The 22178-nt window shown below is 41.8% G+C and overlaps 1 protein-coding gene across 1 annotated transcript in view; it reads right to left on the reverse strand.

Annotated features, from left to right (window-relative positions):
• Positions 1 to 965: 965 nt before the first annotated feature.
• LOC120061628 (opioid growth factor receptor-like protein 1) overlaps positions 966 to 22178 on the reverse strand; it is a 48429-nt gene continuing 27216 nt past the window's right edge. The window contains exons 4-7 of the mRNA XM_039011531.1: positions 18559 to 18637; positions 2644 to 2710; positions 2268 to 2416; positions 966 to 2067 (exon numbers count right to left, since the gene is read on the reverse strand). Coding sequence (XP_038867459.1) covers positions 966 to 2067; positions 2268 to 2416; positions 2644 to 2710; positions 18559 to 18637 — 1397 coding nt within the window. The remainder of the gene's footprint in view (positions 2068 to 2267; positions 2417 to 2643; positions 2711 to 18558; positions 18638 to 22178) is intronic.

A 22178-nucleotide genomic window follows, 5' to 3' on the forward strand; every position in this document is an offset into this window, starting at 1 on the left:
ATAAGGAAATTACACCCACATCCTATTGATGACATATCATCCAACAAAGCAAAAGTTGTTTTACCAAATAGCTACGTCTCATTATTCCAATACTGCCAAGACAATACAATCAACCAGTCAAATGTTATTTTCTTTTTTTGGCAGTCATCTATAGATCATACCTCTCATACTCAAACTAATAATTGTGCAACATTCTTGAAATAAACAAATTACATTACAATTACAGTTCCCATTCCACAGTATGGGCTTTCAGTAAAAAAAATAAAACAATGTCGTCTGAACAAGGACACATGATACATCATACTAGATACAAAGTAGATTTCCAAATGTATTTTTTCCCCCTGTGCAAAACAACTAAAGTTGTAACAAGCAAGCAACATTTCACTGTATGATATGGAATTAATCATTTCAATGTTAGACTTTCCTTATCAATCTCCTCAGTACAAAGCTCCTAACTACTTGCAGTATCAACCATGGAGAACTGATTTTGCAGTCATTACCATAATCCAATTCACAACACAATTTCAGACATGTGAACAAATAAATTCAGTAATCCATACCAACAAAAATAACATACCCACTCGAATGTGAACACTGAGGACAGTAGATGTAAATATAATACAGCCTGAAAAATGTACTGTTAAAAATCAGTGGAAACCACCCAGACCCTACATCCTAGGAATTTCTGTAGAAATCTGAACGTATGCCATTCTGAGAGGATTGGAAAAGTGTAAGCAATATGCAGAGAATTCCATTTGGCCTACAGTATTAGACAGCAATATGGAGCTTTTACCATATGGCTTATACCTATGTTATCTGATGGAGTCAATTTTGGGATTGGCCATAAATGTACACAAGTGAACATATGTCCCTTTAGTCTGCCTCAGATTCCTTCCTTCCTTCCTTCCTTCCTTCCTTCCTTCCTTCCTTCCTTCCTTCCTTCCTTCCTTCCTTCCTTCCTTCCTTCAGGAAGATCCCATGTCTTGGTCTGAACTTAGCTGGTAGGTGGATTCCACATCCATCACCTCCACTTCATTTTTCACTTCTTTTACATTTGTCTGTCCCTTTAAAGCTTTCTCTGTGTTCTTCCCATCCACTGGCACTGCTTTGTTATCAGTCACATCACTAAAGTCAGTCCTTTGGTGTTTTTCACCTCGTTCTGAGGAGTCCGATGGCAAGTGCTTTTTGGAGGAATCCTTTTTGGTCAAATTCTTCTTGGGCGAATCCTTTTTGGGATCATCAGTCTTGACTTTGTGGGATGATGTCACAGACAGGCTCACCTGATTGTAGTGGTGGTGGTGGTTGTTGTTGTTGGGGACAACCATGCCTTCCTCCCGCCTGTTGCTAGGCACGCCCTTGTGACCTTCCCTTTTCTTCTTGGTCGGTTGCGCCAACTTCTCAGACTCCATTTCAGATGCCGCTGGCTTGACATTGACTGAGTTCTGGACGCTGTCCTTGGCTTGACTGTTCTCTTTGAGTCCTTCCTTCATACTGTGGTCTCCTTTAACAGACTCAGGGCTGCCTGAATGGTCCATGTCAACATTGTCAGTATCATTACAGTTCCTGTTTCCCAGCGGTTCAGAGTCCTCTGAGGAGATCGCTAGCCCAGGAGGATCAACAGAAGACCCCTCGGCCTGCTTATCTCGGTCACTACTCACTGCTTCATCAGTCAACTTGGCCATCTCTGTCACCTCCTCCGTGACATCCTTCTCTTCCTTCTCAGCTCCCCCTGCCTCTCCTCCTCTAGCCTTGGCTCGCGGGCAGCCCTCCTCCGCTCCCTCTTCGTTTCCCTTCTCCAGCTGTTTCTGGATCTTTCGGGGGCACCACACAAACCTGTCCTTGGGCTCGAAGTGCTGGAAGGCGTAGCGCAGCAGCTCTTTGCGCTTCTGCTTGTCGCGCACTGCAAACAGGAAGTAGTCAAACACGCTGCGCTTGATGCTACTCAGGTTATTTTTGACCAGCGTCTCCTCCAGGAAAAAGCGCACCAGTGGGCTCTGGTAATGCTCAAAGCCTAGCTCCCCCAGGCTCTTCAGGATGCGCGTGATGCGGAGGTTATTGTGCATGTTCCTGAGGTGGGAGGGGGCAAAACACAACCAATATTTAGATGGAGGACCCCTATTCACACACTGAACACCACCTACTACTAAGACAAATAAATTAGTGTTTCTCATTTAGAAATTGGACCAAGAATGGTCATAAGTGTTTCAACATGGCCCCAAGAAACCACACCCTGTAAAGTTGGCCAAGACATGACTTCAGCAACTCACCGTTCAAGGTTGGCGAAGCGTTCCTTCCAGTTGTCGGCACGTTTGACTTCGCCTGTGTCTTTGTTGACCAGCTGGATGCCATAGAACCGCAGCATGAGCTCGTAGGACTCTACCAGCCTGTTCTTGGCCTCCTCACTCTCCCGGAAGGCCTGATTACACAGTGGGACAAGAGCACAGAGATCAGATTATAATCATCGCTTTGATGGAGAAGCTCCATTCATATCAAAGTTTCATCTGCTTACTGGACCCAAGGGAGTCCTTCGACAAGTCACCCTATGCTTACGATTTCATTAAACAACTCATTTTGAGAAAGGAGCATTGATGTGCCCCTAATACACCACAAAGATCAAGCAAAACATTATGGTGAAGCACTCACCTGAATCTCCTTCTTGGTGAGCTCAGAGGCCATGTAGTTCACTCCTGGCTCCCGCAGTGGAAACAACCTGAGAGCAACAGTGAATTATAACTTGAGATGGCTACATATAAAAATTGTATTTGTCACATGTGCCGAATACAACAGCTTACCGTGAAATGCTTACTTACAAGCCCTTAACCAACAATGCAGTTAAGAAAATATTTACTAAATAAACAGAGTAACACAAAATAACTATATATACATACACACACACACATATATATATACACACTACCTTTCAAAAGTTTGGGGTCACCTAGAAATGTCCTTGTTTTTGAAAGGCCAGTTGTTCTGATTTAAAAAGCAATACAACAGTTTTCAGCTGTGCTAACATAATTGCAAAAGGGTTTTCTAATGATCAATTAGCCTTTTAAATTGATAAACATGGATTAGCTAACACAACGTGCCATTGGAACACAGGAGTGATGGTTGCTGCTAATGGGCCTCTGTATGCCTATGTACATATTCCATAAAAAATCTGCCGTTTCCAGCTACAATAGTCATTTACAACATTAACAATGTCTACACTGCATTTCTGATGTTTTTGATGTTATTTTAAATGGACAATTTTTTGTTGTTGCTTTCTTACAAAAACAAGGACATTTGTAAGTGACCCCAAACTTTTGAACGGTAGTATATATATATATATATATATATATATATATATATATATATATATATATATATATATATATACACATACTGCTCAAAAAAATAAAGGGAACACTTAAACAACACAATGTAACTCCAAGTCAATCACACTTCTGTGAAATCAAACTGTCCACTTAGGAAGCAACACTGATTGACAATAAATTTCACATGCTGTTGTGCAAATGGAATAGACAACAGGTGAGAATTATAGGCAATTAGCAAGACACCCCCAATAAAGAAGTGGTTCTGCAGGTGGTGACCACAGACCACTTCTCAGTTCCTATGCTTCCTGGCTGATGTTTTGGTCACTTTTGAATGCTGGCGGTGCTTTCACTCTAGTGGTAGCATGAGACGGAGTCTACAACCCACACAAGTGGCTCAGGTAGTGCAGCTCATCCAGGATGGCACAACAATGCGAGCTGTGGCAAGAAGGTTTGCTGTGTCTGTCAGCGTAGTGTCCAGAGCATGGAGGCGCTACCAGGAGACAGGCCAGTACATCAGGAGACGTGGAGGAGGCCGTAGGAGGGCAACAACCCAGCAGCAAGACCGCTACCTCCGCCTTTGTGCAAGGAGGAGCACTGCCAGAGCCCTGCAAAATGACCTCCAGCAGGCCACAAATGTGCATGTGTCTGCTCAAACGGTCAGAAACAGACTCCATGAGGGTGGTATGAGGGCCCGACGTCCACAGGTGGGGGTTGTGCTTACAGCCCAACACCGTGCAGGACGTTTGGCATTTGCCAGAGAACACCAAGATTGGCAAATGTGCCACTGGCGCCCTGTGCTCGTCACAGATGAAAGCAGGTTCACACTGAGCACATGTGACAGACGTGACAGAGTCTGGAGACGCCGTGGAGAACGTTCTGCTGCCTGCAACATCCTCCAGCATGACCGGTTTGGCGGTGGGTCAGTCACGGTGTGGGGTGGCATTTCTTTGGGGGGCCGCACAGCCCTCCATGTGCTCGCCAGAGGTAGCCTGACTGCCATTAGGTACCGAGATGAGATCCTCAGACCCCTTGTGAGACCATATGCTGGTGCGGTTGGCCCTGGGTTCCTCCTAATGCAAGACAATGCTAGACCTCATGTGGCTGGAGTGTGTCAGCAGTTCCTGCAAGAGGAAGGCATTGATGCTATGGACTGGCCCGCCCGTTCCCCAGACCTGAATCCAATTGAGCACATCTGGGACATCGTGTCTCGCTCCATCCACCAACGCCACGTTGCACCACAGACTGTCCAGGAGTTGGCGGATGCTTTAGTCCAGGTCTGGGAGGAGATCCCTCAGGAGACCATCCGCCACCTCATCAGGAGCATGCCCAGATGTTGTAGGGAGGTCATACAGGCACGTGGAGGCCACACACTACTGAGCCTCATTTTGACTTGTTTTAAGGACATTACATCAAATTTGGATCAGCCTGTAGTGTGGTTTTCCACTTTAATTTTGAGTGTGACTCCAAATCCAGACCTCCATGGGTTGATAAATTTGATTTCCATTGATAATTTGTGTGTGATTTTGTTGTCAGCACATTCAACTATGTAAAGAAAAAAGTATTTAATAAGAATATTTCATTCATTCAGATCTAGGATGTGTTATTTTAGTGTTCCCTTTATTTTTTTGAGCAGTATATATATATATATATATATGAGATGGTTTGGGATGAATTGGATGGCAGAGTGAAGGAAAAGCAGCCAACAAGTGCTCAGCATGTGGGAACTCTTTCAAGACTGTTGGAAAATAATTCCTCATGAAGCTGGTTGAGAGAATGCCAAGAGTGTGCAAAGTTGTCATCAACGCAAAGTGTGGCTACTTTGAAGAATCTAAAATATATTTTGATTTGTTTAACACTTTTTTGGTTACTACATGATTCTATATGCATTATTGCATAGTTTTGATGTCTTCACCATTATCCAACAATGTAGAAAATAGTAAAAAATAAAATACAAATAAAAAACTTGAAATGAGTAGGCGTCCAAACTTTTGACAACAGTCTTGAAGGCGTTCCCACATATGCTGAGCACTTGTTGGCTGTTTTTCCTTCACTCTACCATCCAACTCATCCCAAACTATCTCAATTGGGTTGAGGTCAGGTGATTGTGGAGAACAGGTCATTTGATGCATCACTCTCCTCCTTGGTCAAATAGCCCTTACACAGCCTGGAGGTGTGTTGAATCACTGTCCTCTTGAAAAACAAATGAGTGGGACTAAGTGCAAACCAGATGGGATGAATTATCACTACAGAATGCGGTGTTAGCCATGCTGGTTAAGTGTGCCTTGAATTCTAAATAAATCAGACAGTGTCACCAGCAAAGCACCCCCACACCATAACACCTCCTCCTCCATGCTTTACGGTGGGAAATACACATGCGGAGATCATCTGTTCACCCCACGTCACAAAGACACGGCGGTTGGAAACAAAAACATCCAATTTGGACTCCAGACCAAAGGACACATTTCCACCAGTCTATTTTTTTTTTTTTTTTAATGTAACCTTTATTTAACTAAGCAAGTCAGTTAAGAACAAATTCTTATTTACAATGACAGCCTACTGGGGTACAGTGGGTTAACTGACTTGTTCAGGGGCAGAACGACAGATTTTTACCTTGTCAGCTCAGGGATTTGATCCAGCAACCTTTCGGTTACTGGCCCAACGCTCTAACCACTAGGCTACCTGCCACTCTAATGTCCATTGCTTGTGTTTCTTGGCCCAAGCAAGTCTCTTCTTATTAGTGTCCTTTAGTAGTGGTTTCTTTGCAGCAATTCGACCATGAAGGCATGGTTCAAGCAGTCTCCTCTGAACAGTTGAAGTTGAGATGTCTGTTACTTGAACTCTGAAGCATTTAATTGGGATGCAATTTCTGAGGTGCAGTTAACTCTAATGAACTTATCTTCTGCAGTAGAGTTGACTCTTCCTTTCCTGTGGCGGTCCTCATGAGTACCCGTTTCATCATAATGCTTGTTTTTTGCGACTGCACTTGAAGAAACTTTCAAAGTCCTTGAAATGTTCCGCATTGACTGACCTTCATGTCTTAAAGCAATGATGGACTGTCATTTCTCTTTGCTTATTTGAGCAGTTCTTGCCATAATATGGACTTGGTCTTTTACCAAAAATAGGCCTATCTTCTGTATACCACCCCATACCTTGTCGTCATAACACAACTGATTGGCTCAAACGCAATAAGGAAAGAACACCTGTTAATTGAAATGCATTCCAGGTGACTACCTCATGAAGCTGTTTGAGAGAATGCCAAGAGTGCGCAAAGCTGTCATCAAGGCAAAGGGTGGCTACTTTGAAGAATCTAAAATATATTTGGATTTGTTTATTTATTTTACTAGGCAAGTCGGGTAAGAACAAATTCTTATTTTACAATGACGGCCTACCCCAGCCAAACCCTCCCCTAACCCGGACGACACTGGGCCAATTGTGCGCCGCCCTATGGGACTCCCGATCACGGCCGGTTGTGATACAGCCCAGGATCGAACCAAGGCCTGTAGTGACGCATCTAGCACTGAGACGCACTGCCTTAGACTGCTGCACCACTCGGGAGCCCCCAAAATATAAAAGTGTAACACTTTTTTGGTTACTACATGATTCCATGTGTTATTTCATAGTTTATTTCTTCTATATTGTAGAATAATAGTGAAAGTAGTAAAAATAAAGAAAAACCCTTGAATGAGTATATGTCCAAACTTTTGACGTATGTATAAAAACATTTTTGTTGTTGCCTATTTTGCATGTTATTTTGGCATTAATACGTGTCACATATTTTGCAAACTGATATGTAAAATAAAAATTGAGTTAATAAAGTCGCATACAAACATGGTCTCTTTTTTGCTTTCTTGAGTAAGGCAGCTCCAAAATGCAGGTGTTTTTAGCCTAGCTCAGTGCTTTCTGTGGTGGTGGGGCAGCCAGTGGAAAATACAGAGCGTAGGGGTTGGTAATGTTCTCTAGTTGCGCCCTGATTGGCTCAGTGTTCTGTCACTCATAGGGACACTACGTTACCGCAAAATCTACAGGGAGAGTTCGAAAATTCAAGTCCCTTGGGTGCTGCCATTACCTTACATTAGAAGTGCCCCTCCAAGAAGGATCAAGGTCATAGGCCACAGATAACAATGGTGTCAAATCATGTTATATCTACCGTAGCTTTGATTGAACTGATCATGTTATCATACTTTCAAAATCTTAGCTAGCGAGCAGTCATCATCATGAATCAAGTCGACAATCTACTGGCAAATCCTTTTCAAGCCTTGTCATATGAAGAGAAATTATAGATAAAACGTATCGGTGCTCATCGGCTATAGACATTACACAACAAGTTGGAAATCTCAAAACTGCAAGTGTTGCAAAGCAACTCACTAGCCTGCTATTCAGTGGAATGGGTGTGTGGTCCAAGTCTGGGTTTAAGGGTCTCTTTTCCAAGCTTAAAGGGATAAACATTCACATGCAACACCATGGCCCAGAAAAAGTTAAATACATTGGCTATGCTGTGAATCCAGCATCTGCCACGTTCAAAACAACTGGCAACTCGGGAATCTCAGACTTCAGTGGAGTTCAAGACAATTGGGAACTTGAAGAAGAAAAAAAGAGCTCCGACTTGGAAAATATGTTTTGAATGGTCATCCAACTCGGAATTCCAAGTAGGGCACTCAGGCCTCTTTCTAGAGCTCTGACGTTATGATTCAACCTTGTCTCCCTCCCCAGATTTCCCAGTTGTCTTGAAAGCACCATAAATCCAGAAAATGCCAGACTGATGACAAATTTTGCCCACAAGAAGGACGGCCACGCCATCTTCCTCTTCAAGTGAGCACAGCAAGTTGAGTCCAAAAATGTCTTGTAATATGCCAGGGAGATATGTATACTGTAGCTAAGAAAGTAATACTAGTAGCCCATGTGCCTCACCCTAATAATTTGGTCCCTTTCCCCCCCTCATAACTTAGCCTACCGTTCTGACTTGGTGGTGCACACGTAGCCTATAACATGTTTCAGAGGAATGTCATCATTGAATATTGTAAGAGCTTTGTATTTATTATGGATCCCCATTAGCTGCTACCGAGGAAGCAGCTACTCTTCCTGGGGTCCGGCAAAATTAAGGCAGTTATACAAATTTAAAAACATTACAATACATTCATAAACATATTTCACAACACACTGTTTGCCCTCAGGCCCCTACCACATATCTACAACACAAGATCCATGTGTATGTACAGTTGAAGTTGGAAGTTCACATACACTTAGGTTGGAGTCATTAAAACTCATTTTTCAACCACTCCACAAATTTCTTTAGTTTTGGCAAGTCGGTTAGGACATCTACTTTGTGCATGACAAGTAATTTTTCAAACAATTGTTTACAGATATTATTTCACTTATAATTCACTGTATCACAATTCCAGTGGGTCAGAAGGTTACATACACTAAGATGACTGTGCCTTTAAACAGCTTGGAAAATTCCAGAAAATGTCATGGCTTTAGAAGCTTCTTTTAGGCTAAATGACATAATTTGAGTCAATTGGAGGTGTACCTGTGGATGTATTTCAAGGCCTACCTTCAAACTCAGTGCCTCTTTGCTTGACATCATGGGGAAATCAAAATAAATCAGCCAAGACCTCAGAAAAAAAATTGTGGCCCTCCACAAGTCTGGTTCATCCTTGGGAGCAATTTCCATCCTTGGGAGCAATTTCCAAACACCTGAAGGTACCACGTTCATCTGTACAAACAATAGTACGCAAGTATAAACACCATGGGACCACGCAGCCGTCATACCGCTCAGGAAGGAGACGCGTTCTGTCTCCTAGAGATGAACATACTTGGGTGCGAAAAGTGCAAATCAATCCCAGAACAACAGCAAAAGACCTTGTGAAGATGCTGGAGGAACAAGTACAAAAGTATCTATATCCACTGTAAAACGAGTCCTATATCGACACAACCTGAAAGGCCGCTCAGCAAGGAAGAAGCCACTGCTCCAAAACCGCCATAAAAAAGCCTGACTACGGTTTGCAACTGCACATGGGGACAAAGATTGTACTTTTTGGAGAAATGTCCTCTGGTCTGATGAAACAAAAATGGAACTGTTTGGCCATAATTACCATCGTTATGTTTGGAGGAAAAAGGGGGAGGCTTGCAAGCCGAAGAACACCATCCCAATCGTGAAGCACGGGGTGGCAGCATCATGTTGTGGGGGTGCTTTGCTGCAGGAGGGACTGGTGCACTTCACAAAATAGATGGCATCATGAGGGAGTAAAATTGTGGATATATTATAGCAACATCAAGACATAAGTCAGGAAGTTAAAGCTTGGCAGCAAATGGGTCTTCCAAATGGACAATTACCCTAAGCACACTTCCAAAGTTGTGGCAAAATGGCTTAAGGACAACAAAGTCAAGGTATTAGAGTGGCCATGACAAAGCCATGACCTCAATCCTATCGAAAATGTGTGTGCAGAACTGAAAAAGCGTGTGCGAGCCCGGAGGCCTACAAACCTGACTCAGTTACACCAGCTCTGTCAGGAGGAATGGGCCAAAATTCACCCAACTTATTGTGGAAAGCTTGTGGAAGGCTACCCGAAATGTTTGACCCAAGTTAAACAATTTAAAGGCACTGCTCCAAAATACTAATTGAGTGTATGTAAAACTTCTGACCCAGTGGGAATGTGATGAAATAAATCATTCTCTCTACTATTATTCTGACATTTCACATTCTTAAAATAAAGTATTGATCCTAACTGACCTAAGACAAGGGATTTTTACTAGGATTAAATGTCAGGAATTGTGAAAAACTGAGTTTAAATCTATTTGGCTAAGCTGTATGTAAACTTCCAACTTCAACTGTATGTGTCGGTGTTGCGTCACAGCCCCCACTGCTCCATAAGGTCTATTTTTATCTTATTTTGTTTGTCTGATTCTACTGCTTGCATCAGTTACTTGATGTGGAATAGAGTTCCATGTAGGCATGGCTCTATGTAGTACTGTGCGCCTCCCATAGTCTATTCTCGACTTGGGGACTGTGAAGAGACCTCTGGTGGCATGTCTTGTGGGGTATGCATGGGTGTCCGAGCTGTGTGCCAATCGTTTAAACAGACAGCTTGGTGCTTTCAATGTCAATAACACTCACAAATAAAAGTAGTGATGAAGTCAATTTCTCCTCCACTTTCAGCCAGGAGAGATTGACGTGCATATTATTAATGTTTGCCCTCTGTGTACATCCAAGGGCGAGCCGTGCTGCCCTGTTCTGAGCCAATTGCAATTTTCCTAAATCCCTTTGTGGCCACAAGACTGAACAGTAGTCAAGGTGCGACAAAACTAGGGCCTGTAGGACCTGCCTTGTTGATAGTGCAATTAGGGTAGAGCAGCACTTTATTATGGACAGACTTTTTTCGCTACTGTTGTATCAATATGTTTTGACCTTGACAGTATACAATCCAGGGTTACCTCAACTTGCTCAATTTCACATTATTTATTACAATATTTAGTTGAAGTTTAGTGAATGATTTGTCCCAAATACAATGCTTTTAGTTTTTTTAAAAAAATATTTAGGACTAACTTATTCCTTGCCACCCATTCTGAAACTAACTGCAGCTCTTTGTTAAGTGTTGCAGTCATTTCAGTTTTTGTAGTAGCTGACGTGTATAGTGTTGAGTCATCCGCATACATAAACACACTGCCTTTACTCCAGTGGCATGTCGTTAGTAAATATTGAAAAAAGGGTCCGAGACAGCTGCCCTGGGGAATTCCTGATTCTACCTGGATTATGTTGGAGAGGCTTCCATTAAATAACACCCTCTATGTTAGACAGGTAACTCTTTATCCACAATATAGCAGAGGGTGTAAAGCCATAACACAAGTTTCCAGCAGCAGACTATGATCAATAATGTCAAAAGCCGAACTGAAGTAAAAAAAGAACAGCCCCACCATTCTTTTTATCAATCTCTCAGCCAATCAGTCATTTCTGTAAGTGCTGTGCTTGTTGAATGTCCTTTCCTATAAGCATGCTGAAAGTCTGTTAATTTGTTTACTGTAAAATAGCATTGTATCTGGTCAAACTATTTTTTCCAAAACCTTACTAAGGGTTGGTAACAGGATGATTGGTCAGATATCTGAGCCAGTAAAAGGGGGCTTTACTATTTTTTGGGTAGCGGAATGAATTTTGCTTCCCTCCAGGCCTGAGGGCACACACGTTCTAGTAGGCTTAAATAGAAGATATTGCAAATAGGAGTGGCAAAATCGTCTGCTATTATCCTCAGTAATTTTAAATCCAAGTTGTCAGACCCCGGTGGCTTGTCATTGTTGATAGACAACAATAATTTTCCCACCTCACTTTATGGAATTCATAATTACAATTCTTGTCTTTCATAATTTGGTCAGATATACTTGGATTTGTACTGTCAGCGTTTATTGCTGGCATGTCATGCCCAAGTTTGCTAATCTTGCCAATGAAAAACAATCATTAAAATAGTTAAAGCAATATCAGTCGGTTTTGTGATGAGAAATCGGATTCAATGAATGATGGAGCCGAGTTTGCCTTTGCCAAAATTTCATTGTAGGTGCTCCAAAGCATTTTACTGTAATTCTGTGTTTCATAGTGTAGATTCTTCTATTTAAAACCTCTTAGGGATCCCTAGTGATCCCTTCCCGCTCTAATCCCGCTAACGGGATTGATTTGACAACATCCAGTGAAATTGCAGCGTGCCAAATTCAAAAACAGAAATACTCATAATACAAATTCATAAAACATACAAGTGTTATACATCAAAATAAATAACATGAAAATCAGATTTCAACCAGGCAGGTGCGCGACAAAAGTCAGAAATAGCGATATAATTAATGCCTTACCTTTGAAGATCTTCTTCTGTTGGCACTCCAAAATGTCCCAGAAACATCACAAATGGTCCTTTTGTTCGATAATGTCCTTCTTTATGTCCCATAAATTCCCATTTGGCGCATTTGATTCAGAAATACACTGCCTACAAAGTATCTAATAAGTTACCTGTAAACTTTGTCCAAACATTTCAAACAACGTTCCTAATCTAACTTTAGGTACCCTAAAACGTAAATAATCAATACAATTTAAGACTGGATATACTGTGTTCAATACCGGATAAAAACATTGTGAAGCGCGTTCCAGGTCACACGCACCAAAAGACTTGAGTCCATCTGAGTGACACATGGAAAGAACAGGACTTCTTCATTTCTCAAAAGAAAAACATCAACCAATTTCTAAAAACTGTTGACATTAGTGGAAGCCATAGGAACTGCAACCAGGTTCCTCATAAATAGGGCTTCCCATAGAAAACGAATTGAAAACATTGGCCTAAAAAATGTCCTCTGGGTTTCGCCTGCCAAATCAGTTCAGTTATACTCAGACATTATTTTAACAGTTTTAGAAACTTGTGTTTTCTATCCAAATCTACCAATTATATGCATATCCTATCTTCTGGGCCTGAGTAACAGGCAGTTTACTTTGGGCACGCTTTTCATCCGGATGTGAAAATAGTGCCCCCTAGCCCAAAGAGGTTTTATCAGTTTGGTCACGACTTCTCAATTTGCAGAACATTTGCCAATCGTTTGTACAGCCAGACTTATTTGCCATTACTTTTGCCTCATCCCTCTCAACCATACACATTTTAAATTCCTCATCAATCCATGGGGATTTAACAGTTTTTACAGTCATTTTCTTAATGGGTGCATGCTTATTAGTAACTGGGATAAGCAATTTCATAGATGTAGCACTTGACACATTCTGTTTGCTCCTCATTACACACCACGGACCAACAAATATTCTTTACATTAACATAGGAATCACAATGCAACTTATTGTATGACCTCTTATACACTATATTAGGCCCAGCCTTTGGAACTTTGGTTTTCCTAGATATGGCTACTATATTGTGATCACGACATCCGATGTACCTGGATATTGCCTTCAAGCACATTTCTGCAGCATTAGTAAAGATGTGATCAATATTTGATAATTTCATTCCTATGCTGTTTGTAACTAAACTGGTAGGTTGACTGAACCTGAACCATGTTGCAGGCACTGGTTACAGTTTGAAGCTTTTTCTTGAGTGGGCAGCTTGATGAAAGCCTGTCAATATTTAAATAACCCAGAAAATATGCCTCTTGATATCACATACTTTATCAAGCATTTCACACGTTATCCAGATACTGACTTGTTAGCACTTTGTGGTCTATAAAGCTTCCCACAAGAATGGGCTTTAGGTGAGGCAGATGAACCTGTAGCCATATTACTTCAACAGTATTTAACGTGAGATCCTCTAATCTTTACAGAAATGTGGTTCCGAATATAAAACAGCAACACCTCCACTGGCATTTGTATTTTCTGTAAATGTTATAATCTTGTATTGCTACCACTGTAAAGGTATTGTCTGAGTTTCAGAGATATTCATATTCTGTTACTAGCAAATTATTAATTTCATTAACCTTGTTTAAGCTACATATGTTAACGTGGGATATTTTGAGCACTTTTCTGGGATGCTTGTTTTCATTGCTTTACTGGGAAGCTTAGCTAAAGTAGATATTCTTATGTTATGCATGTTAGTGCAGGGAGAGCTGCACACATTGGACTTCCTACTAGGGCACACCGCCTCAGTGCCTACAGCATAAATCTAGTTCAAAGGCACATTATTTCTACATATAATAGCTGTAGGATCAGCAGAAGCATTCAGGGCAGTTAGAGGGACATAAATTAGGTTACTTACATTGTGTTTACCATTGCCCCTAGTATAATGTACATTTGCTAAAGCATTATGATAACTCAGCGACACAATGGTAGGGATTAACTGAGCTGAGGTCATTGATATGTATTCTCAACACCATCTTATAATGCTGTGAAAGGATCCAGGAACCCAAATGGGTGGATCCCATCCTCCTTATAAAACGTGTTTTGTTTCCAAAAAGGTATCGAAATTGTAAACAAGTTACCAATTGAATTGCAATAATCACATAGCCAGTTGTGAAGAGAAAAAAATCCTGCTAGTGTTCAATGCATGATTCAGAGGGCACAGGGCCAGATATGATGGGTCTTCTATTTGGGTCTAGCAGAGAGAGTCCATCAGCTCATTGAAATCCAGTTTCAACTGTTCAGAGCTGCTCTTTATAATGTCATTAAAAACCACATGGACTACGATTGAATCGATGTCCATGTGCTGGCGTAGTACATTCGGGAGCATCTTAGTAATATAATTTACTCAAGCTCCGGGATAGGACATTGTTTTTGCATCAGGAACAGTCACATTTCTTACCATGGAGCTGCCCAAAATAACAGCTGGCGAGAAGGACGAGGAAATCCACCCACTCCCACGCTTCACAGGCTGGTGCAGGCCTCCGACAGATGGAGAAGCCCCGCTCGATCCAGAGCAGGGATGGAAGGTTGCCGACATCGACTTCAAAATCGTAGGGGAAGGAGTAGGCACAGATGGCCGCAGACACATGTACCCCCAGCGACGAAGGAGCAGGAAGTTCAGTCTCCAGGGCGGCAAAACTATTCGTTGTTTGTATCCTCTCCGGGCCTCTCGTTGGGAGAGTAGACTGCTTTGCAGGAGGCCGCCGTCTTCGGCTTCCACGGCTCGTGACATGCGACCATTGTTGATTGCCATGCTCCGCTTGCTGTGATCCTTCAACTCCGCTATCAGATGAGGGAGGAGAGGCAGGAGATGGCTCCCCTGGCAAACGAACTCCGGAGAACACCGGCCAGTCGGATAATGACAAACAAGACAGATGTATTCCAACATGTGCAAACAAGGCCCAGCCACCGGAGTAGAAAAGGTAAACATTACACTGTTTTCCCCAGTTTCTTACGTAGGCTGGCGACCTGCGTAATCAAAGCGTAGTAGATACAGCTCCGGAACCGTTAATTTACTTCCAGACAGAGAGGGCTCAATTGGAAAACTCATCTGGGACTAAATTAGTTAGCTTGATGGCTAAAGCTAGCAGCTTAGCGGCTCTTTCAAGCAGACTTTAACCTGTCAGTTAAGCAGGATTCCGGGACAAGAAATAGCAGTCCTAGCTGTTAACTTCTTATGGCTTGGGGGCAGTATTTCGACATCTGGATGAGAAGCATGCCCAAAGTAAACTGCTTGTTACTCAGGCCCAGAAGCTAGGATATGCATATAATTGGTAGATTTGGATAGAAAACTCTAAAGTTTCCAAAACTGTTAAATGTCTGTGAGTATAACAGAACTGATATGGCAGGCAAAAACCTGAGGAAAATCCATCCAGGAAGTGGGATTTTTTTGATGTGGGTATTTTCAATTGAATGCCTATAGAGTATCTAATGGGTTAGGACCCATATTGCAATTCCTATGGCTTCCACTAGATGTCAACGGTCTTTAGACATTGTTTCAGGCTTGTTTTCTGAAAAATTAAGAAGAATGAGACCCTTTTTGTCAGTGGACCGAGTTGACCGAGTTTGCGCCCTTCGTTGTTTTTCCTTTCTATTGAATACGCTATTATCCGGTTGAAATATTATCGATTATTTAGACAATTGACAACCTGAGGATTAATTATAAAACATCGTTTGACATGTTGTTTCGACGGACTTTACCGGTACTATTAGGATGTATTCGTCTGCATGTTTTGACCGCCTTTGAGCCAGTGGATTACTGAACAAAACTGAGTTTTTGGGATATAAAGAGGGACTTTATCGAACAAAAACAAACATTTGTGTAGCTGGGACAACCATATGAAGATCTTCAAAGGTAAGTGATTAATTTTATCGCTATTTCTGTCTTTTGTAATTCCTTTACTTGGTTGTAAAATGTCTGTATGCTTTTGTAAGCGGGGCGCTGTCCTCAGATAATCGCATGGTATGCTTTCATCGTAAAGCCTTTTTGAAATCTGACAAAGCGGCTGGATTAACAAGAAGTTAATCTTTAAGCCGATGTATAACACTTGTATTTTTTATGAATGTTTATTATGACTATTTCTGTATTTTGAATTTGGCGCTCTGCAATTTCACCGGATGTTGTCGAGGTGGGTCGCTAGCGGAACGCCTGCGCCAGAAAGGTTAAAAGCTAACTGCGTCGCTTATATGCCCCCTTTGTTTATCCTACAGTTCTGACTTGGTGTACAGGGAGAATACTGTAAGAACGACCCATGTTCTGAATTCTGTCGCAGTACATTTCAAAAGTGCTGAACAAATAGTTATATTGATTACGTCTGTCCTAGCTCGCTCGTTAATGTTGTGGCAAAATCCTGCACGGAGCCTTCACCGTGCGCTGCCACTAAGAGCGCATGAGCAGTAAGGAGGAAATAAAAGACAGCTCGTTCAGCTCTTTGGGGAGGAGCTCTTGGTGGCGCGACAGTTTGATTGTGTGTGCTATGCTGCAGAAGTTTTGTTTGTTTTCAGCGTATGTAGTTTATAAAGTATTTAACTCAATCCTCGGTGTGATCGTTCTCGGTTGGGACCGCGAAGGTTATGGATCGCATGGATTAGTAGCAACATTGTTGCGAAGCTTTAACCTACAAACCCTCGGACAGTCAGACAGTACACCTGCACGCCTGAAGACCACAGCTAAGATCTCGTTCCCTTTCTCTCCCCTCCATCATTCCAGTGCTTTACCCTGCAACAGACTCTATTTTCCTAATGCACTTTCCATGGAAGTTCATTGGAGCTGGACTATTATTGCCCTGCCAGAAGTATTTGGGTGGACATTTTAATTAAAAAGGGAGGTTGCTTTAAAGTGTGTATTGTTATTTGAACTGTATTGAGGTGGGGTGTACTAAGGACATGTGGCCGAGAAGATTGTGGACATTTTTAAGGACTTTGTTGTGCCTATGAACACCCCCCACATTCATACTCTCTGCACTCCTCCACTGGAAGAGAATACAAATTATTGCAAATCCTCTGTTGATGACTGGGTTCTTTCTTGTATGAAGTTGCTGTTTAATTGCTCTGCCATTATTATTTTATGAGGTATGCTTGGTGGGGTTACCAAGAATTGTGGAAGGACTGATGTGGGTTTTATAGGGTGTGTATTCTCTTTTCTCTCCACTGGCTATCTGGTAAACAGGCTACACTCTAGGCAGTCTCTTCTGCTGATGTGTGTGGGTCTGGTAGTGGTACTCTCTCTATTCTCCTCTTTTCCTTTCGGCATGGTTAATACCTGCCTGGCGCCTGAACAAAATCTTTCTTTACCCCTCTAATAAATACCGCTACAATGTCTTAATCCAAATTACGGATTGCCTCTTATCTGCTCATCGTTGCTATATGCCATAGTTTGTACATATCAATTGTCAGTAGAAACCACATTCGTTTAAGCAAGTCAGACATATCAGCTACAGTGCCTTCGGAAAGAAAGTATTCTGAACTCAACTTTTTCCACATTTTGTTGCGTTAACAGCCTTATTCTAAAAATGATAATATAAAAAAAATCCTACACAATCTACACACACACACTAATCCCCATAAAGACAATGTGAAAACTGGTTTTTAAAAATGTATTAAACATAAACAGGAATACCTTATTTACATAAATATTCAGAACCTTGGCTATGAGAGTCAAAATTGAGCGCAGGTGCATCCTGTTTCCATTGATTATCCTTGGAGTCCACCTGTGGTAAATTCAACTGATAGGGTCAGGGTCATGATTTGAAAAGGCACATACCTGTCTATATAAGTTCCCACAGTTGACAGTACATGTCAGAGCAAAAACCAAGCCATGAGGTCGAAGGAATTGTCCTTAGAGCTCCGAGACAGGATTGTGTCGAGGCACAGATCTGGGGATGGGTACCAAAACATTTCTGCAGCATTGAAGGTCCAAGAACAGTGGCCTTCATCATTATTAAATGGAAGATGTTTGGAACCACCAAGACTCTTCCTACAGCTGGCCACCTGGCCAAACTGAGCAATCGGGGGAGAAGGGCCTTGGTCAGGGAGGTGACCGAGAAACTGATGGTCACTAACAGAGCTCTGGAGTTCCTCTGTGGAGATGGGAGAACCTTCCAAAAGGACAGCCATCTCTGCAGCACTCCATCAGTCAGGCCTTTATGGTAGAGCGGCCAGACGGAAGCCACTCCTCAGTAAAAGGCACATGACAGCCTGCTTGTAGTTTGCCAAAAAGGCACCTAAAGACCCTTAGACCATGACCAACAAGATTCTTTGGGTCTGATGAAACCAAGATTGGACTCCGTTTTAAAATGTGGCCTTTTAAGATGTACAGATACATTAGAAATAAATACAACTAGCCCATAACAGAAGCAAAGCATTTAGGACCACACTTACCACTGAATGTAGGAGTGAACTCTCTCCAGCCTCTTATAGTCAGTCCTCCATTCTTTATGAAATGACTCGATTAAAATGTCTAAACAAAAATACAAAAGTTCATTACATACAGTACTTCACAAAAGTACCTTGGATTTCTTCACATTTTATTGTGTTACAATGTGTGATTGAAATTGATTTAGTTGTAATCTTTTGTCAACAATCTACACAAATTACTCTGTGATGTCAAAGTGTAAGATTTTTTTTTTAAAGATTCATATAAATTAAATATATAAACTAATCTGCATAAGTATTCAGCTCCCTGAGTCAATACATGTTAGAAACACCTTTGGGAGCAAATACAAAGGAGTGTTCTTGGGTAAGTCTAAGGGCCCGATCCTGATTTAGGAATTTATGCCTTTCCTACGCACTTCTCAGTATTTGGTATTCAGACTTACCTTTTCAGTTGTGTAACGCAATCTGCAGGTGTGGTTAACTTGCACACCATGAATACATTTAATTCAACCACTGAAAACACTCCCACTTGCTGGCCAACACATTTTCTTGGAGTTTTCATTCAATGGAGTTTTCAGTACAATTATCTTAAAGCGGAACTGAAATCGTATTAAAATTTGCTCATATACACCCCCATGAAGAATGACACTTAAAAAAAAAAATATGACAAGCGAGCAATTAGATATGGTCATTTTCACATTTTCATACATGATTAGAATGTTTGGGAATTACATATACTAATGCATTTGTGAAAACTCTATAGTAATATAGAGTGGGAAAGCGGCTGTGCCTTTGGACAATCCAGGACCGGCGTCTACGCAGACCAGTGCGCCATAGCCAACGGTACAGGAAGACTATATGCAAACAAGCCATTTGCCACAAGGGCCCGTCATCATTCACTTTGAACTGGACTGTGTGTTAACAAGCAGTTGCAATAGCGCGACTTTAGATTAGAACGCATTCAACAAAAGCCACAAAATACACTTGAATGGATTCCTGCAAATATGTAGCTAAATACCACAGGAATCCTCTTACATTTGGGAACTTTGATCAAACCATAAAAAAAGATAGGCTCTTTCCCTATATACACACATCAACAACTAATGCTAGCCAGAGCAAGATGAGCTAAAATCTAAACTTAGGAACATTAGATAAACCCTCTAACCTTCAGCTAGCTGGTCATTAAAATTGCACTGACAAACGATGCGTTGTACCAACCAAGCACCCAAGCTAACTGGCTAAAGTTGGCTACCTTGCTAGCTAACTACTTCCAGACACAAATGAGAGAACACCTCACTGACTATTTTACTCGCACCAGCGGAGCTGGTTAGGCTATTTAACATGTTAGAGTGTTCATTACTTTTTTGTTTAATGACACCAGTCATAGTCAGCGCAGAGCGTGTTGTACGTTCATAAATTCAGTTATTTTGCACACCCAGACAAGAGCACTCTGAAATCGAAGTAGATATGCTAACTGGATAACTGCCGTTCAGCATAGATAGCTAGTGAAGTGATTCACATTTCTTGCTAGCTAACCAAATGACACGTGCATCTGTTTTTAGCTTGCTACATAGATAAGCTAGCATATTAACCACGTTATGACTGACTTGTGATCATTGTATTGACATTCCCAGCCTTAGTTACATTCGTCCGTTTGTCAAAAATATCGAGTCATTGAAACTGAAACAGTGCATCCCGAATGGAGGCAGCAAACAATCTACCAGGCCTGCTGTGATTTACAACCTGATAGCAACATTTTTTGGACTACCAAGAAATCTATTGGTGAATTATATTAATCATGCATTGAACTGCATCCATTCTGACAACAATGCCGTATTGTACGTAATGGAATGTTGAGTGAAATATAACCTATTTTTAAAACCCTCTTATAAAAAGTTGGTTTTGTAGCATAAACTGGGGATTGTTTATCTGCAAAGTAATTGAAACGATGTCAGTTCCACTTTTAAAATATGGTGTACCTTTTAATTAGAATTTTGTCAGACTCAATAGAATACATCAAGAGTACGGGTTCAGAATATAGGGATCAATGAAAAAAATTCCATTATGCATATTCATCTCTGTTTCAACACCAACTGGTGAATACTCTGATCTTGTAAATTATTTAGAAACATTTTTAGGGTTAGGAAAGTAAGTATGAATAAAAAAACGGTTTGGAAAGTCTGCACAAAATACATTGATGAATAAAAATTGTGTTTGATTCAACCTGCAAGTTGACATAATTCAGTTCAATCCATAAAATATTGAAAAGGTGGAAAAAATGTACAATTAGGGGTTGAACAATAATCCTATAAATCTACCCAAATCATGGAACAGGATGACAACGGTCAAGTCATCCTGAACCGTGCGCCAGGCTCCTGGTTAAACCTGCTACGTGTGATCAGAGTTCCATAATGATTCAAATAGGCTACATGTCCCAAATTATTGCAGACTGTTAGCCTAATATGATCCACTAATGCTAGTGACCCTCAGGAACAATTTACAAGGATGTGACAGAGGAAAGAAACGTAAACAGAACGGAATGATGCAAAAATAAAATGTATGTGGTATTACTGACAGTGGCTCCCAATAGTGGCTAATATTTAACATGATACAAATTGTAAAATAAAAACAGAAAAGCATATTATCAAAATGCCAATATTCTGCGTAGCCATTTGATTAGATGTTCAGCAGTCTTATGGCTTGGGAGTAGAAGCTGTTTAGAAGCCTCTTGGACCTAGACTTGGCGCTCAGGTACCGCTTGCCGTGCAGTAGCAGAGAGAACAGTCTATGACTAGGGTAGCTGGAGTTGGCCAAATGTTTAGGGCCTTCCTCTGACACTGCCTGATATAGAGGTCCTGGATGGCAGGAAGCTTTGCCCCAGTGATGTACTGGGCCGTACGCACTGCCTTCTGTAGTGCCTTGCGGTCGGAGGCCGAGCAGTTGTCATTACCAGGCAGTGATGCAACCCGTCAGGATGCTCTCGATGGTGCAGCTGTAGAACCTTTTGAGGATCTGAGGACCGATGCCAAATCTTTTCAGTCTCCTGAGGGGGAATAGGTTGTGTCGTGCCCTCTTCATGACTGTCTTGGTGTGCTTGGACCATGTTTGTGGACACCAAGGAACTTGAAAATCTAGACCCACTCCACTACAACCCCGTCAGTGTTAATGGGGGCCTGTTCGGCCCGCCTTTTCCTGTAGTCCATGATCAGCTGTCTTGCTCACATTGAGGGAGAGGTTGTTGTCCTGGCACCACACTGCCAGGTCCTCCTCCCTATAGGCCGTCTCACCGTTGTCGGTGATCAGGCCTACCACTGTTGTGTCATCGGCAAACTTAATGGTGTTGGAGTCATGCAGTCATGAGTGAACAGGGAGTACAAGAGGGGACTGAGCACACACCCCTGAGGGGGCCCTGTGTTGAGGATCAGCATGGCGGATGTGTTGTTACCTACCCTTACCACCTGGAGGCAGCCCGTCAGGAATCCAGGATCCAGTTGCAGAGGGAGATGTTTAGGCGCAGGGTCCTTAGCTTATTGATAATCTTTGAGGGCACTATGGTGTTTAACACTGAGCTTTAGTCATTGAATAGCACTGACATAGGTGTTCCTTTTGTCCAGGTGGGAAAGGGT

This window comes from Salvelinus namaycush, chromosome 16 (assembly GCF_016432855.1).
Source record: "Salvelinus namaycush isolate Seneca chromosome 16, SaNama_1.0, whole genome shotgun sequence".
NCBI classification, from domain to species: Eukaryota; Metazoa; Chordata; class Actinopteri; order Salmoniformes; family Salmonidae; genus Salvelinus; species Salvelinus namaycush.